At 35.2% G+C, this 18,091-nt stretch overlaps 2 protein-coding genes across 2 annotated transcripts; both read right to left on the reverse strand.

Moving 5' to 3' along the window:
• Window positions 1-505: 505 nt before the first annotated feature.
• Window positions 506-3,734, reverse strand: LOC126700406 (serine/threonine-protein phosphatase 7 long form homolog). Its single transcript, XM_050398554.1, has 3 exons — window positions 3,713-3,734; window positions 2,654-3,052; window positions 506-701 (listed from the first exon to the last, which is right to left on the reverse strand). Exons 2-3 carry the CDS (start codon window positions 2,903-2,905, stop codon window positions 672-674), a joined length of 282 nt encoding a protein of 93 aa, XP_050254511.1. The 5' UTR covers window positions 2,906-3,052; window positions 3,713-3,734; the 3' UTR covers window positions 506-671.
• Window positions 3,735-7,129: 3,395 nt separating this feature from the next.
• LOC126701166 (serine/threonine-protein phosphatase 7 long form homolog) lies at window positions 7,130-8,462 on the reverse strand. The gene is made up of 3 exons (XM_050399288.1): window positions 8,337-8,462; window positions 7,273-7,719; window positions 7,130-7,156 (listed from the first exon to the last, which is right to left on the reverse strand). The coding sequence occupies exons 1-3, from the start codon at window positions 8,460-8,462 to the stop codon at window positions 7,130-7,132; spliced, it is 600 nt and encodes a 199-aa protein (XP_050255245.1).
• Between the last annotated feature and the right edge of the window lie 9,629 nt (window positions 8,463-18,091).

The raw sequence follows: 18,091 nt of genomic DNA on the forward strand, positions 1-18,091 counted from the left end.
GGCATCCATAGTGCTCTATGCTTTATACGATGAAAAAATGATTTTGCTGGACTTTTGTTTTCATACATAAGCATAATATATTAGCATTGATGTGTATATGTTAAAAGTGGATAATAGTATTGTGATTGTAGTTGATAAGGAATGAATGAAACAAGTTTGCATGTCTTACATTTCAATACATATATATATCGCTTGGAAGAAAAAAGTGCTTATTCCCATTGGTTAATATTTAAAGTGCTTAGTCTTAATTTTTATGATAATTGCAGAACATTGTAACGCTACTAATTATACCATAATTATGAGAAGGAAGTGAAAATTAACACTAAAAACATGTTACCAAACAATATATACTTTGCTACTATAATATGTCCTCTAAATAAATTACAACTGAAAGTAGTAGAAGTTAAAGTCAGTAAGAATTGAAGGTATTAGAGTTGGAAGTTACCCAAGACATCGTCATCCTCATGACCACGTCCACGACCTCCACTGTATGCACAACCTCCACTGTGTCCACGCCCTCTAGACCCACAACCTCCCCCACCACGGCCTGTGGCCTGTGTGCTCGCCTCAGTCACCGTGGCACGCGCATTCTCCAATGCCGCTCGGCTCATCTCTCCGACAAGATCCAGCATCCTCTTCAGGTGGTTGTACACTGCGGAGTTTGGTTCGCATTACAATAGTAATTCCACAGTGGACTCAACCTGCGAAATAAAGTAGTCCCATTAAAACTTCTTTCTTTAGTTTTGTGTTGTGCAACACTAGGCCTTTAAGTCCAAAGCACTAAATCTGTTTTATCTTTATTTTTTTTTTTAACAAATAATTTATATATATATAATTTTTATTGTCCCCCAAATAGGTTGTGGTTGAAATTATATACTATTAATATTTAATGAGACTAACACGAACCAAATTTGGGGTTATGCATACCCGTGAAAAAAGCATTGCGATCTATAAGATATTGAAAGAGCTAATCCTACTTGCAATTATCATTTTTACAATATTCCAAGGTATCGCACACTATTGCAATGTCTTTAAAAACTAGATGAAGAAACAAGACAAAAGACAATCTTAAGGAACCAGAGAAGGCTTTACTTGTTTGACGACAGCATTAACATTTTCTTTGCATATTATTGGCGAAGGTCATGTCAATAATTTAGTAAGATACTATATAAGATGGTCTTTCACCAAGAATTATAGTGTTCGATCAAATGCGAGTTTGGATTTGCTTGAGTCTTCAGAGTTGTATCATCTTATGCTTGCCCCACTAAAATGAGACTATAAAAGTGAATGAAAAGGTTTATGTTAGTTTATTTCAAAGTGCAAATCATGCAATGTTATGCGATTATTAAGTATTCTACCAACTGCTGAGTCATACACTAATTAGTATTTTTTATATAACGAATTTGGCATAACCTAATTATATGATATCAAAATCTGTAGAAAAAGAATCCCTTAATTACTTTTCTTCTATTTGATGAGCAATATATGAATCGTATAAAATGGGTACCAGACAAGAGAACCCTTCTAGTCTATGGACCTACTAACATAAGTCGTAAAAAGAATATATAATAGGTTGGAGTAAAAGTAGACATTGCAATGGAACCCAATGTTATAAAATGTGCAACAAAGTTTGCAATATAAAGTATTTGGCTAGTTCCTTTTTTAAATATTTGTCTAGTCTTTTTAAAGAATCAGAGGTACAAACAATATCATTATTACATTTGTTTTCCTAAATAAATGTAAATTAACTAATAATGGGTTGGGCCCTAACTATGAGGAGCAGGGCTGGCCATAATCCCAATCGTGTTGCAATATCATATTCTCTTTGTCTATGGACCAAACCCAAATTTATGATAATCCATAGATGTGCTAAACCCAACCCGGTTATACTAATTCAATGAGACTGCTCCACTTATATTTTCTAAAATAGCTTACTTTTCTGACCATACCATGCCTCAAACAATCTCAGTTTTAGGGCAAATTTCATATGGAAAACTAAGTGGGGTGATATTACAACAACCACATCAATGAGCTCCTAGCTAGGAAAAAGCCAATGATTAATTATTAAATTCTATCATGAGTACTAATTTAAAATGCAACTTTGATTCACTGTTATTTGACCAAATATAAGTGTAGTAAATTAACATGACCAAGTAACTTACCACTACACACTCTTGGTGTGATGGTCACTCCACAAATTTACTACACTTAAAGGTGAAAGGCAACCTTAAGGTGCCAAAAGAAGGGGGAAAAAAGATTAGGTTACTTTCTTCCTCTTCTCTCTCTCAAGAACTTTTTTAGGAAGCCCATTATGATAAAAAAAAAATCCTACAATTCTGTGTAATTCAATCAACTTTTGCAAGATATGGACTGGGTTTTCCGAGGAAAACACCAAGCTAGCTAGGGACGGTACTTTAAAGTATCCATAACTAATTGGTACTCATTACCGCATGTTCAAAAACAATTTGGCAAACCTAAAAATAAATAAATATACCCTAATGAATATGAAAATGTTCTCTAAAATGAAATGTTCTCTAAAATGAATATCAAAATATTGATCCAATGACTCCACTCATCAAAAAATTCTCATAATGCATGCAGCAACACACATATATTGTCAATCCATAAAAGAAGCATCGAATTGTTGCCTTACCATTATTTCCCAATACGCCGAGTCGCGTGTAATGTACCGTCTCGTCGTCTTTCGGTACGACTCCATGTAAGCAGCAAGGTATGTCGTGTCCCCATCCAATGCCGGTGCATCAGCAATATGTTCCTCTCTATGGGCCCATCGGTCAATGTAGACAGCATGCTCTTGCACCCAATCCTTATCTAGTTTACCTTGGAGGGAGATTTTGTGGAGATGAACGGACGTATCTACAATATCCGGTGGCACTTGCTTCATCCCGAACTGACGAAAGACACGTTCCGGATGATGATCCTCTACTATCCAAAAATAGATCAATGGCACATCGGCCCTCCATATTTGTCGGCCGGCAGTGCAATATGGGGGCAACAACTCTAGGACATCGCTGTAGGGCTCCCAGACAACCTGCAGAAATGGTCAACAATAAGATGCCTGCCAACAATAAGAGAAGCTCAGAGTGCTACCAGTGTGGCAGCCACATAATAAAAAGCTATGATGCTTGAATCAGAAAATATGATCAAGGAGAGAATTACTTATTAATTATGGCTGTCACCTTATACCTATGTATGATTTGAGTTCTTTCTTAGATAGAGTTGTTATTTCATGTCATCGAAAACATGAACCACATCTGTATACGTATTCCTTTATTGGCTCGAGCTATAACTTGCCATCAGTAATCTGTCTACAATTATAGCATGCATGCTTACTTTTTATGTATCATTGAATTTCCAATAATTTTATATTTATGGTCATGAATCATGAACTGCATGAATGTGGTTCCCCACTAATTATCTCTAAGTTTGGCAAAGATTTGTTTGTCAGATAAAGTGAAGGTGACTTGAGAAAATCCTGATATATAATTTAGACTCTCAGACATTGATTCACAATCAAAATTAAACGTAATTCTACCATCAGGAGAATTTCTTATAGTGCTGGATTTATGAGTTAACATATTATTCTTTGCACTTCAATTAGAACAAACAGTATCACTCGACGATCATATGTGGACAACGTGAAGCACGATAGAACAAACAGTATCACTTGTGACATGAAGCGGTAGAATACCTGGTGTGCCCGTATACTCGACAGTGACACACGATACGCAACTAGCACATGTGTCGCATGCTCTGTCGTGCTCTTCGGCCCCTTCCATCTAGTAAACATATAATTTCAAACAATGCTCATTAGTTATCATCCAAATAATAGATTCCAAATAATTATCATGCAACTATTCATGCCACTGTAGTACATTTTCAGTGTACTTGGGTTGCCTATTCTTTAATAAAAAGTTCTAAAGTTATATATCAAAAAAATAAAAAATAAAAAATATCATGCTAAATTTGGAACTTTTCTTCTCTAGAATGAAAGACAGAAAAAGAGTGGCTCCTTTATTACTACAAGCATGGTGTAATATCTTTTTTTTTTTTCAATCTTGGATTCCCATTGGGTGCACCTATAACTTACTAGTTTAAAAAAATAAAAATAAAAACAAGTCAAAATCAATGAGGGACTTATTGTTTTGTAAGAAAGACTTATTGAAAGTCCCAGATTGAAATGAAAGGGGATACTATACTTCCTCCTCAATAAATACCTCTCCATCAAGAATTTCAAACATGAATACATTGTTTAGTTTTTGCAAGGGCCTGACATTCTTTAGTTTTTAATGTTGGGCTAGCTTATGTGTAAACCTAACATATAAGGGTTATTTATTTATATATATATATATATATATATATATATATATATATATATTAGATTGTTACTTTTTAAACAAATTCATATACAAGGTTTTCTTTTGTAAGAGAATAAAAATATTTAGTAATTAAAAAAGGGGCCAAAACTAATCAAACTGCTCAAAACCAGGAAGCGGTTTGACTGGTTTTAAGCCCTTCCAATTTTTTCCTGGTTTTTTAATGTGGACCATACCAGTCTAGGTCCCAGTTCACTGGTCTGTAGTCCACTAGCCGCTCTGGTCTGCTTTAAAAATTTAAGCTCCTTCAACTTTGCATTGTTGGATAAGTGAATATGGTGCTTTACTCAAGGAAATGACCAATTGTGGAGATGCCTTCTGAGAATTAAATACGAGCAAGATTCCCAGTGGACTATAGACGGAGTAGAATTCCCACACGGAGTGGGACTGTGGAAAGGAATAAGAGCAAGTTTTGGGAGTCCTATAAATTTATTAGATTTCTAATTGGGGATGGCATGATGGTGAGGGTATATGGCCTGATGCATGGTGTGGGAACAAGTCTTTTAATTGGTTAGTTTACGTTAGTTTATGATCCTTTCCAAATTGCAGGTAACAAACATGCTAGGGTTAGTGATTATTTGGATGTTAGGGGTAAAGTAGTGCATTACTACCCTATCTATGTTAGGCAATTGCAGGATTGGGAATTATTGTCTCCCTGCCCTGTTTGATTTACTGTATTCTCAATGGGTTCAGCTTTGGACAAAAGACAGCATATTGGAAACTAGATAGAAATGGTGACTAACTCCATGTGAATGTATCTTCAATTTCTTGAATTTTCTTTACCCTTTTCGTTTGTAACATTTTGATTCGACAATGGAACCCCACAATCACAAAACCAACTTGTGATTAGGGAATATGGGTCGTTCACGGTGGTGGATAAAGTTGGGATTTGGATAATTTGGTTGGGGTTGGTCTGGTATTTGTCCTTCACCGGGTAGTAGAGCAATTATAGAAATTGTGGATCATTATAGAGAAATTGGAGAAATTGTCACATTGAATACTATTTTATATTATTTATTGACAAAATATAAATTCTCCAATGACATAACCGTACATAATTTCATTTAGTATAATTACTTTCTAGTAAGAGTTTTAGCATGATACCAACATTTATTTCTCAAAAGAATGTAGTCAAAAAAATTTATTTGGACTGAATTCATTCTACCAAAGTTTAAAATCTATTTGCAGTTGTCTCCTCAAATGCGTAAGCAATTAGAAGCTAAAAAAGGCAGATTGAACCTATGGCATTAGTAAGCATCTCATGACCATGGACCCTTTTAGGACAAGAGGCCAGTCCCTAAGCTAATAGAGGCAATTTTGATTTGAAACAGGCCATAGCTTCATTAACATATCAAAGTTACCATCAACCCAAAAAAAAAAAAAAAATCAAAGTTACTAGAACTTCCATTACCTTCATAACCATTTACTTGGCAATGTATGCAACTACCAATCCACATAAAATGTTTATGCTACACATCAAAAGTGATACCAAATAATTCATGAGGTCTTTAACCTTTAGACTAAACAACAATGACATACGGCAGAAAAATATTCTACCACCCAATCTAGAGACTGAGATAAAGGAATGCCAAGAATAACAATCATCGATGGAAATGCTAAGAGGATTTTAATTAATTTCTAAGCTCTTACTAACCCACCGTGATGCATATTGGTTAGCCAAGTCCTACAATTAGTGCCAAGGAGCTCTTGACTCATGTACATCTCATATATCAATTTATGTATATTCTATGATGAATGATTTTTGAAAACCAAAAAACCAATACTTCATTTCTAAACACAATTATCAAAAATACATTAGATTGAAATTTGAAGGAGGAATATTAAACCCAAACCATCTGAGAAGTGAAAACCCAAGGTTATCTATGATATCCAACCATCATTATGGGTTTCCACCACTTATTTTACTAAAAATTAGAAAGATCTAGACATAGAGAGATTCTTGACTTAGGGATTTGTTGAAAGTATATGATTTAATCTCTTCTATCTTCTTCTGTATTAGAGGTGTGATATACATGTAATATATACTTATTTGTCTTACCATATAAAAATAGTTAAGCATAGGGTAAAGTTAAGTTATGGCCCTGATTCTATTTTTTATTTTTTGATAATTTCATAGTTGGAGTGGGGGATTTGAACCCTGGATGTCTACGTCGGAAACACTAGGAGGTGCCAATTAAACTACAAGGCTCTTGCCTAGGTTATGGCCCTAATTATCTTGCAAATTCAAAACTACTACCAGGCAGAAAAGGACATTGGCCAAAACAACTATGCTTTAGCATTGCCAATACATTTTAGCATTTCTAATATTAACTAAATGTAGTAAGATATTGGAATTTAAATTGGAATTAGACTAACCAAAATAATAATATTGAGATTGACATAAGGTGAAGAAATTTGTCTTTCGCAAAGTAGCATGCTTTAATCATAGAAGCAACATAGTCTTACAAATATACGTAGGCACCACAAATCATACCAAACATTTATTGAAAAAAAATAAGAGTACTTGACAATTGTATCAAACTACTCAAATAACATACCGATTGGCAAGGGGACCTGCCTCCACTGGCGGTAGTGGCAACCTCATAACAGGGCATATCAATGGGAACCTCAAATACGCCCACAGCTGCACCAACATCACTGCTCCACCAATCTGCTTCGCCTTCGACTCCGATGCCTTGCATAAGTGCCTGTACAACCAGGCTAATGCCCCACTACCCCAACTGTACCTCTTCGCGTTGCTGATTGGGTTTAGGAACTGTAGAGGCAGCACCGACACCCGGTCTGCTGACTTATCCATAAACAAAATCGTCCCCAACCGATCGAGTATGTGATAGCGCGCATGTTGCTGCACTACCTCATCAGTAGCATCCGCAGCTAGGGGCCCACTAAATAGTGCATCCAGCCACGTGAATCTGAGCCTCGCCCCAGCAAGGATAGAGGTGTTCTCATGGGGATGCGGCATCGGGTCTGGTGGACGATGACCCAATAACTCAAGACACAACGTAGGCCAATCCATCTTCACAGCCCCAGTAATTGGCAACCCATCAACAGGAACCACTAGCATCACCTCAATATCTTGTAAGGTGATGCTCATCTCTCCATGCGGTAGGTGGAATGTGTGCGTCTCCGGACGCCAACGCTCAACTAGTGCTGTGATCAACGCATGATCCACTTCCAAGTTTGGGACCTTGAATAACCCTTCAAAACCCGCCTCAGTTATGTACCGAGCAATCCGTGGGTCAAGCCCATGCTCGGGTAACTTGCAACTTCGGCGTCTGCAGTTTAGCACGCTTGGCACTACCTGCACACGAAAGAGCATTGTCTTAGGATAGTGCACACGAAATAACTATAACAATGCTACATAATAATAATATGCAAGAAACAGTAGGCTAACTAGTTAGTCCCGAACATTTTGCAAAACGTTAGTTACAATGTTAATTGCTTATTCGCTCTACCTCAATAGCAGATAGGATCAAATTCAACATCAATGACATTGTTTAAAATTAGCACTAAGGTGATGGGCATCATGTTTTGAAATGAATGAACAAAGTGCCTCACTATGTCAAATGGAGTAGGGAATTAGGAATCAAGGTCGTTAGTTGTCTTATGTGTAGCCACGCGTAATTGTGTGTGCATGTTTGGAAAAAAGAATAGTAGCGGATTCAATTATTTATTGATTACTATAGCTTCTAAATGACATGTACTGACTTTGGACATGTACTGACTTTGAACATTTCTGCTCCATACAATGTTCTTGATTATTTATGCTTCATGCCATTTTCTCTTTGGATTAAATACAATTCTGCGTAAACCAAAACATTCTACCATGTCCAACGTCTATTTGCTAAGAATCAAAGAACCCTACAAAACTAAAATTAAATGATTTCGACATGTCCAAAGTTCAGTACAACTACACACCTGACCGGCTGGCGTCTCCCAAAGCAGCGTGGATCGATGAACCGGCTGCCGCGTCAACTGTGTACCAACCGTCGGTCCAGGATCCACATTTCCCACTTGCTGCATATCTGACACGCATGCAATCATGTTAGACACGTAAACACAGACAAGTAAACACAGGCAAGTAATAGTGAAGAAAAGCTTGGCTTTTGCAAGTAAACACAGGCAAGTAATTGAATGTTCTACAACAAACTCATAGAAACAAATACAGAGAGACAAAGTGAAAGAGAGATTTCACAGAAAATTGAAAACATATAATTGCTAAACCGAATTATACATCATGCATCTATATACACTGATTTTCAATCGATTTAATCATATCAAGGAAGAGTTAAAGTAAAACACTAAAATATAAACAACCTAACGTTCATGGCTGCAAGGCATAAACATAAAAGACACAGTTGCAAATTGTATAAGCAACCTAACCAACCAACCAAGTTGAGATTCAATGTCTAAATCAAACAAAGTAAACCAACAAATGAACAAAGCATAATGCAAACCAAACAATCAATTAAGCACCACAAAAAACACCATTCTAGAACACTAAAACATAGCTCTAAAATTAAAAGGTACCCAATTACCAATTACCCCTAAACAAGCCCTGCCACCCATCAGTACTAGAATTTCCCTTCTTTAATCGAAGTGTAAACTTCCTTCCTTTTGCTTTTGCTTGTTCCCATACTTGACATCACACTCTAAAAGAAATTTTATTTAATAAAGCAAGAACTGAAAAGGGTTCATTGTAACTTAGTGGCTACTGAGGTGTGTTTTCAACAAAAAAAGGGGGAGACAAACATGGAAATAGGTAAAGGTTCCATTAGAGACTCTACTGCAATGGACATCTCACTCACAAGCACAGCTTTGGAGGCAACTAATAATAGTCAAATTAATATTGAGCTTTATTAAATGGATTAAAAAACTGTGAGACCTATACCATCAAATGATGGTGTGTGCGTAGTTATGTGTCAAATGAACACTGAATTGGTGACCATAACAGTCCAAGACCTTTGCTTTCTTCTCTTTTGGGTTTTTTTCCTTCATTTGTTTTTATGAAGTCGATTATTTTTTCTCTTAGAAGTCAATTATATTTTTATTGGTCAAGTCTTGGTCGTAAATTAGGTTATTAGTAATTCATTTCTTTTCTTCAAATCAGGCAGATTTTTTAAAATCAATAGTTGGCTTTCCTAAGTCAACTAGAAATAGGGTCAAGGTAGTTAAAGGCGAAAGGCAACCTTAAGGTGCCAAGGTGCCAAGGCCTTATATGGCCCGATGCCCTAAGGTGTGAGGCGACAAGGCCTTTGGTGCAGCCAAGGCCAGCCCATTCCAGAAGACCTAGAATTTACCAAATAGTCTTCATTCTGGGAGAACTTAATTAAAAGCAATCCAACAGTGAAAAACATAAAACAAACAATCAAATAAGTGTCAAGTCAGTTCAACTTTAGATCGACCAACGAAGGTCCCAAGATAACTCTTCATCATCTAAAATTCCCAAATTAAAAGGTCTTTAAAGAAAACTGCAATCAAATAACAGTACATTCAAGTTTAGACTAAGGAAGGTCCCGATAGAACTCTTCATCATCTGAAACATCCCAATAGACTAAGCCAATTACATTCCCATCACTGACTCGTACGTTTTTAATTTTTTATCATTTTTCATCTTTGACTGTTCTCATCTGATTCACCCATGGTAATGCCTTCTAATTGTTTAATCAATAGCCTCACTAAGTGGTTAAAAAAGAGCTCTCAATCTTGTGCTGTTACAAAAGACTTAACAACTAACTAGTTAAAAAAAAGGAAATTCAGCAACCTGTTACAAAAACTACAAAGCAGCATTTCACATTTACAAGCTTAGATGCTCCTGCATCAAAAACTGCTATCGATAATCTTATTGCAAAATGTTTACAGTTTACAAACAGACATGGAAATTTGTGACTCAGCTGGTTAAGTGGGGTCACATGTCAAGTGTGATGCACGCACATGTGCCACTTTTTTGTTAATATAACACCAACACATACAGCAGGACATTGTAGCAAGGTTATAAAATTGGGGAGTCATTAATGAATTTCGAAACCATGGAGGACATTGTAATCAGAGTAAAAGTTTAGGATCGAACAGTGTAATTTATCCTAACAAAAATTTTTCTTTTCACAGCTACTCAATCCCTACACTAGCATCAATTATCAAAGATTTTCCAGGATGGAATCATCAAGGCATCTCATTCTGATAAGAAATACCAGGATAGTGAGCCTACCATTGTTGTTGCTAATCCTTTCAATTCCGATGATGGGTACAGATGGCGTAAATATGGGCAGAAGGTGGTTAAGCTACTACAAATGTACATGTGTGGGTTGTAATGTCAGAAAATGGGTTGAGCAATCTCCTGCCAGAGAAATGCCTAAAATTAAGTACGAAGGCAAACATAATCATGAAATGCCTAACAAGCTTGCAAAAGAAATTAGTGATTCGCAATATCTAGCCGGAAATATGAACATTCTAAGTCACAATTGGAAACAAAAAGTGACTGTGAGGAGGAAGGTGTTGCAGAAACAAGAAGTTAATTCCGACACACAGAAATCAATACCCTAGGGAAATAAGTATAGTAGGCCAAACCACCAAAAAAATAAATAAATAAACAAAGCCCTAGGTCCTTCAGAAGCACCCTAGAGGATGTACTATTTCCATTCCCAAAAGCCACCACAAATCTCAATGCTCCCTAACCTAACCCAACCTATTATGAAAGGATTGGGTGACCCTAAAAGGCCACTAACTTCCCTTTTCAACCCCAAATGTAATAGATGATAATAATAATAATTCGATGTACTTAGTCAACAAACATAACCCACAGAAGCTGCTAATCTGACACAAGACAGGAGCTTGAACGGGCTTTAATACCAAATTTGATGTAGCCTTTTTAGGAATTTCAACACTAAACTAGATTCTTGATAACATATTGATTGTGTTGATGACTGTTTGGTATTTAAACAATAAAAAGAACATCAAATAAACAAAGAAAAAACATTGGGCAATCACACGTAGGCTTTCCTAAGCACTCACATTTAGGTACGAGATAGCAATTGCGATTGAAAAAAGTTGGAATGTTCATTATATAGGCTACTTCTAAATCCTTTCTTACAAAGGCTAGGAATACTAATAACCAAAAAAATAAAAAATAAAAAAAAGTACTTAAACTTCTAAGACAATTCTAGTCTCTTAAGACAATCAATTATGCATCTGTACACAAAATGTAAGTGACTTTCAACTGATGTGGTAAGTAAGTTTATATGTTCCCATATGATATTACAAGGATAATGACATGAAAAAAAAAAAATTACAAACCAAAACTTAGATGTTGAATAAAAACAATATGGCACAGTTACAGCCGTAAGCAGAGTAAATGGCAGCAAAGGTTTTAGGATGTCCATGGTCTGTGTGTAGATATATGCGTGCATATCCATTATACACACATTATATCTATTATAATAATAACTAAACAGAGTGGAAGCTTGTAAAAGCCAGTAACTTTGAAGCTTGTAAAACCAATAGCTTCTCAATTCAACATCATTCAGCATTAAATTAAAAAGAAATTTTCCCTAATTCAAAATCATGACATAACTTGTGACATAATTTCTGGAAAAAATAGAGATTGATTTGATACACTTTCAAACTATATGAATTACAAACCAATTTCCCCTAACAATGAACACCGTTGTCATGCTAACTGTATTTTACATGAATTTCTGCCCTAGATGTGCGTCATAAAACACTTCAAAACCAAACCCACTTCAAAACCAAACCCAACAAAGCTAAAACAGCAACAATAATTATGAATACAGATACACAACAATCTAACAGCGAAAAACTTAGGAAGCCACACTCAAATCAGATTACATGCAAAGGGAAAAAATTAAAATTTGAACTCAGCATTTACAAATTACCTTAATACGTTTGTAATCCTTTAACTCCGAAGACAGATTGGGTTGAGCTTCGGCTGTGGTGAGATTGAATAAGTGTGGGTATGGGTATGGGTATGGGTATGGGTATCGGTTTCGATTCAACTTCGGAAAGGGTCTACTAAACGGTTTGGTTTGGGTGCGGGTAGAAACAGGAGAATCTGACAGTGGCTACTCACGGTGGCTACTGAACAGACTGGCGGTGGCTTAGAATCGGACTGAGGAAGGGAGAGAGACTGTAGACTGCAGAGGAAGGAAGCCAAACAGTTTTAGAGACGTTACATTTAAAAACTGGTCCATATTACGCATATAACTCGATTTCCAAATTGACGAGTTCCAAACAGTAACGCGGGAATATTTTATTCCCCAAAAGCCAAGCTGGAACACCAGCGTGGCAAGAACCTCCCCGCAACTCGGTTTCTTCATAATCGAGTTACTTAAGTAACTCGCCGTTACGGATATCGAGTATCCAAACAGGGGCACGCCCCTAAATAGTTTCAAAACAGGGGTATTATGCCAAATATGTTTCCCAGAAAGGGCAAAAGGCCAGAATCCTCCAGTTTACTGTCTACAGCCGAACGAGGCCCATTCTAATTTTCTTTTTCTCTCTTTTTTTTTTTTTTTTAAAGGCCCATTCTAATTTTCAATACTTCTCTATTTTCTTTTTCTTTTTTTTTCTTTTTTTTTTGAGGAACATCAATACTTCTCTTTTGTTTTGGTTTTTCAGGAGTTTTTCTCTTTTTCTTTTTCTTTTTCTTTTTTCCTTTCTTTTTTTAACAAGACAGTCTAAAATTTGAGAAATTATTTCAACCAATGAAACAATGTCACATATGCAAATGTGTGACTCAGTGTTCTAATCAGCACAAGAAATGAAAAATAAAAAATATCAAGTAAAGTCACATTTACATAAGTGGCAGCATTTTATAGTACACCGTTATGGACCTTTTGGTCGTTACTTGTTAAGCATTTTTGTGTTACAAATTATATTTGTTTAACGTATATAATTGTGTATGATTTATTGCCATGAGTTATTATTTTTTATTTTCTGTATATTTGTGGTACTTTTAGTTCACTGTCAATCTATCATGGATTTTCTTTTCTTTTTTTTGGTCTTGTATATATTTGTGCTACTTTTTTGTTGCTCATGTTATATTGTTTTTGAAACAAATTGCTTCTGTCATATTGTCATGGTTATTAATAGCAAACTAGTAATTGCACATAACATTTTGAAAAATATACCAGCCTAAAACACACCTTCTACACCACATCAAACCGCACTGCACTGCACATATGATTGCAAACTAAGGTGCGGTGCAATGATGGTTTTGGCCAACATGCCCCTTCCGGCTACCTTCAACTTGGTTGGGGTATCATTGCTCGGAGATACTCTACCCAGTAGTGCCTTTGAGAATATCACTGCTGAGCGGGCCTTCGGAGGTGAGAATCAGTTCCAATGCCATTACCACCTTTCCAACGGAGCACCCACTTAAGAATGATGGAATTGGACCCCCATTCGCACTAGTAAGGAGGAGTAATCATAACACCTCTACTGATCCTAGCCTATAAATAGGAGAAGAGAATGAGGAATTAGGGGTTGGTAATTCTGGAGAGAACATTGAGAGAAGAGAGCAAGCACTCTAAGAGAGAAAGGTAGCGACTCTATGAGGTAAAGAGAAGGGTTTGAGCAAATAAGAGTGTAGTCGGGTCTCATAGTATAGAGCCACCTATAGTAGGAAACCCAAAGCCCACAATACAAATAGAATTAAAATTTTTTTTTATTTCCTAATGTTTATTTTGGATTTTATAATAGATTCTTAATTCATAAAAAAAAAATTAAATAAATAAATAAATAAATTGAAAATATTACTAACATCTAAGAGCCGTGTATCTTAAGTGACATTTTCTAGTGTTTTTAGTGAAGACTTTCAAGCTTCAAATCCTTGTTCCTTCAGCTATCAACTTATTAAAAATAATAATAATAGAAAAAAGAATAAAATATTAACTAAAAAAAGGATTTTTTTGGAAGAGTACTTTTTGCAGGGATATTTGCCATCTAGCATAAGTGCATAACTTTTAGAGATTATTTTGTTAGTAATCTTGGTTTTGAAACCATTTAAGAAACTAGTATCTTGAGTCTCTAAAGCTCGAGTTCGGTAACAAAATCAAGCCTCAAAGACTCGAGTTCTAGTGCTGAGGTGGAGCAATTTATCCACATCGAACTAGAATTTCTCAAACTCAAGTTCTATATAAGTATTTGAAGATGAAGATGAAGATGAAAAAGAACTAGATCTGAAGAAAGAAGAACTAGAACCGAAGGAAGAAGAAGAATAGAGAACACGATTTGAAAAACGTAGATCTAAAGAAGAGAAACAAAGATCTAGAGAAGGCAGATATGAAGAGGCAGAACGATCTAAAAAACAAAAGAAGAATCTGCAGAAATAGATGAGAAAGAAGAAGTGCAGAGGACAAAGAGGAATGGTCTGGAATGGTGGAACTCAAGTATTATAAACTCAAGTTCCACGTGGATAATTATTGTTTGTCAGCTCAGAAAGTCGAGCATTTAAGACTCGAGTTCTATCATGAAACTTGAGTATTAAAAACTTGAGATGCTATTTTTCCACATTATTTTGCAAACATCACCACTAACGAAAATTCTTAAAAATTTAAGGCTAAATGGAAAGGAAAAAAAAAATCACTTTTTGCCTCTCCACTCTTCATGGAAAAAGTATGTCATAAGTTTGTCTTATGGAGTGCCCCTTTTGTATTTGCCCCCTTCGTATTTGGCAGGCCCACACACCTATGTTATTCACATTCCTTTGTTCCAAACACATCTTGAATTATTTTTTGCCTTTAAAAATTGTTTAAATTTTTCAGTTACCAAACACCCTAGAAAGTGATTTTATAGATAATGTGTTTTTAAGTTTCCAAAAAGTTTGTCAATAGCCTTGTAGCTCAATTGGTATTTTATGACATTTCCAACAAACACCTCTCTCTATCTCTCATAAGTCTAAGCAAATCGGCACTAATGACAAACAGTGGAAGACATTAAGAGCCTATTTAGCATGTGATTATTTGCTTCAACTTAATTTGATTTTTTAGCTTATTTTGGTACTGTTCATAGGTCTCATTGCACTTTTTGATACTATTCATAATTTTCATTGTACTATTCAACTAGTTTTTAACCCTTTTTTTTTCTATACTTTTAGTAAAAAGTTTTTAGTTTCAGTTAAATAAGTTATTTCCAACGGACCCTGGAACCAATAGGATTAATGTTCATGGGTAAACCAATGCAATATATATTTTTATTTTAATTAATTGATTAGTTTGAGGATATTTTATGATTACTATTAGAGATGTTTGCGGTGTGGTTCAATACACTTTTAGGTTATTTTTAGTATCGCACTTTTGTGGTGTTTTTTGGCCAAAACCATCATTGCACCGCACCTTAGTTTGCAATCATATGTGCAGTGCAGTGCGGTTTGATGTGGTGTACAAGGTGTGTTTTGGGCTGGTATATTTTTCAAAATGTTATGTGCAATTACTAGTTTGCTATTAATAACCATGACAATATGACAGAAGCAATTTGTTTCAAAAACAATATAACATGAGCAACAAAAAAGTAGCACAAATATATATAAGACCAAAAAAAAGAAAAGAAAATCCATGATAGATTGACAGTGAACTAAAAGTACCACAAATATACAGAAAATAAAAAATAATAAATCATGGCAATAAATCATACACAATTATATACGTTAAACAAATATAATTTGTAACACAAAAATGCTTAACAAGTAACGACCAAAAGGTCCATAACGGTGTACTATAAAATGCTGCCACTTATGTAAATGCGACTTTACTTGATATTTTTTATTTTTTATTTCTTGTGCTGATTAGAACACTGAGTCACACATTTGCATATGTGACATTGTTTCATTGGTTGAAATAATTTCTCAAATTTTAGACCGTCTTGTTAAAAAAAGAAAGGAAAAAAGAAAAAGAAAAAGAGAAAAACTCCTGAAAAACCAAAACAAAAGAGAAGTATTGATGTTCCTCAAAAAAAAAAAAGAAAAAAAAAAAGAAAATAGAGAAGTATTGAAAATTAGAATGGGCCTTTAAAAAAAAAAAAAAAAAGAGAGAAAAAGAAAATTAGAATGGGCCTCGTTCGGCTGTAGACAGTAAACTGTGCTTAGGCCCATTAAATTAATCGTCTTCTTCAATCTCTCTCATTCTGTGATTTGAAAAAACAAAAGCAAAGGAAAAGCAAAGCAAAGCAAAGAAGAAAAAAAAAAGAAAAACTAGGAGGAGAAGAAGATGATAAGGACTCAATTGGTGTGGTTGGGTCTAGGATTTTCAGCTACAGGAGCCGCAATTTCCCGGTTCATCTGGAGAGACTTGTGGGTTGATCGCTATGCTCTTCTCTCTGATGTAAGTAGTACTACTAACCCACTAACCAACCACACACCCTTATCAATTATATTCAACTTTAAGTGGCTGTTTTTTTTTTTTTTTTTTTTTTTTTTTTTGTGGGTAGGTGAAAGAACTTGATGCTCTGCAAGCCAGAGTGTCGGAGCTTGAGTCACTCTCTTATCCCAAATCAAATCCGGGTCAGGTAATTTTCTCCACTGTTTATTACTTTTGAACTTATATATCAATTTTTCCTTATCTGGGTTTTCATTAGAATTTTATTTTATTTAAGTTAAATATAAAAAGGATAGAACTTTCATCCAAACTAGTTTGAAAGAAAGTTCAAATGAGCATAAGTAGTCATGCAATTTTGTTTAAATGACTTTAGTATCTGTTTGGTACAACTTATTTTTACAGCTTTTTGAAAATGCTGTTGTTTGAAAAAAAAAAAAAAAAATTTCAAAAATTGTATGTAAAAAGAGTGAATGTAGCTTGAACAAGTGCGGTTTGATAACGTGTTAGTACCAAACGGGCACTTAATGCTTCGTCTCGCTAGAATTTGATGTGGACGATTTTATGAATCACAACATAAAGCCCTGACCAATTACATTTTTATTATTGAGCTCTTTGTTTTACAATATACCCATTAAATGGTATATATAGTAGGCTAATCCTAGACTAACTGTAAGGTTGCAGTAGTATAGTTCGGATTACGTGTACAATATTAGGACCGTAACTCTTGGTATGTTTCAACGAGGGTAATGCAATGAATCTGGGCCCCAAAGTTGTATCTCTAACAATGTTTGTGGAAATTTAACTTGGTATTGAGAGTATGGTTTTAGTTAGGGTAGAATGGGGGAACTTAATAAACGTCATCAACCCCAATTAGTTGAAGAAGGATCCCTACACCAACCCTAAAGGCTTAGTTGATTTGAGGTTTTGTGATTTCATTTTCATTGTCAATTATTGCATTTGCTTCAATAGAGTGGTTTCACAATAACCATACTGTTTAGCATGCTTGTTGCAGTTCTAATTCTATGGAGTAAATGCCTATGAATGTGCACAGTTAAGGATATGAATTGTTGCTTCAATATGAAAAGAAACGAATGAAGTTGGCCAGCATACAACTTTGTAAAAAAAAATTCAAACTCAAACTTTTACACTCAGCAGGGGCCATCAAATCATTACGTTATGGCTCAGCATGTAACACCTTTACTGAGCACTCTCTTTGTGAAAAACTCAAACCATGAGTTCAAGGTTGAGGCCGATCTAATAATAGTCTAAATAAACCGCTTTGGGAACTTGAGAACACCAAACAAATAAACAAAATCAATCATTATCAAAACAATTAAACAACCA

The sequence above is a fragment of the Quercus robur genome, chromosome 9, assembly GCF_932294415.1.
Source record: "Quercus robur chromosome 9, dhQueRobu3.1, whole genome shotgun sequence".
NCBI classification, from domain to species: Eukaryota; Viridiplantae; Streptophyta; class Magnoliopsida; order Fagales; family Fagaceae; genus Quercus; species Quercus robur.

What these genes read in the sequence shown, in the direction of transcription:
- LOC126700406 (XM_050398554.1), bottom strand. Translation starts at nt 2,905, where the DNA reads ATGAAGCAAGTGCCACCGGATATTGTAGATACGTCCGTTCATCTCCAC. An exon ending in CGGCGTATTGGGAAATAATG is followed by an intron (nt 702 to 2,653) that starts GTAAGGCAACAA and finishes TTTATTTCGCAG; the next exon opens with GTTGAGTCCACTGTGGAATT.
- LOC126701166 (XM_050399288.1), bottom strand. Translation starts at nt 8,462, where the DNA reads ATGATTGCATGCGTGTCAGATATGCAGCAAGTGGGAAATGTGGATCCT. An exon ending in GGGAGACGCCAGCCGGTCAG is followed by an intron (nt 7,720 to 8,336) that starts GTGTGTAGTTGT and finishes TTTCGTGTGCAG; the next exon opens with GTAGTGCCAAGCGTGCTAAA. An exon ending in CTGCGGATGCTACTGATGAG is followed by an intron (nt 7,157 to 7,272) that starts GTAGTGCAGCAA and finishes AAACCCAATCAG; the next exon opens with CAACGCGAAGAGGTACAGTT.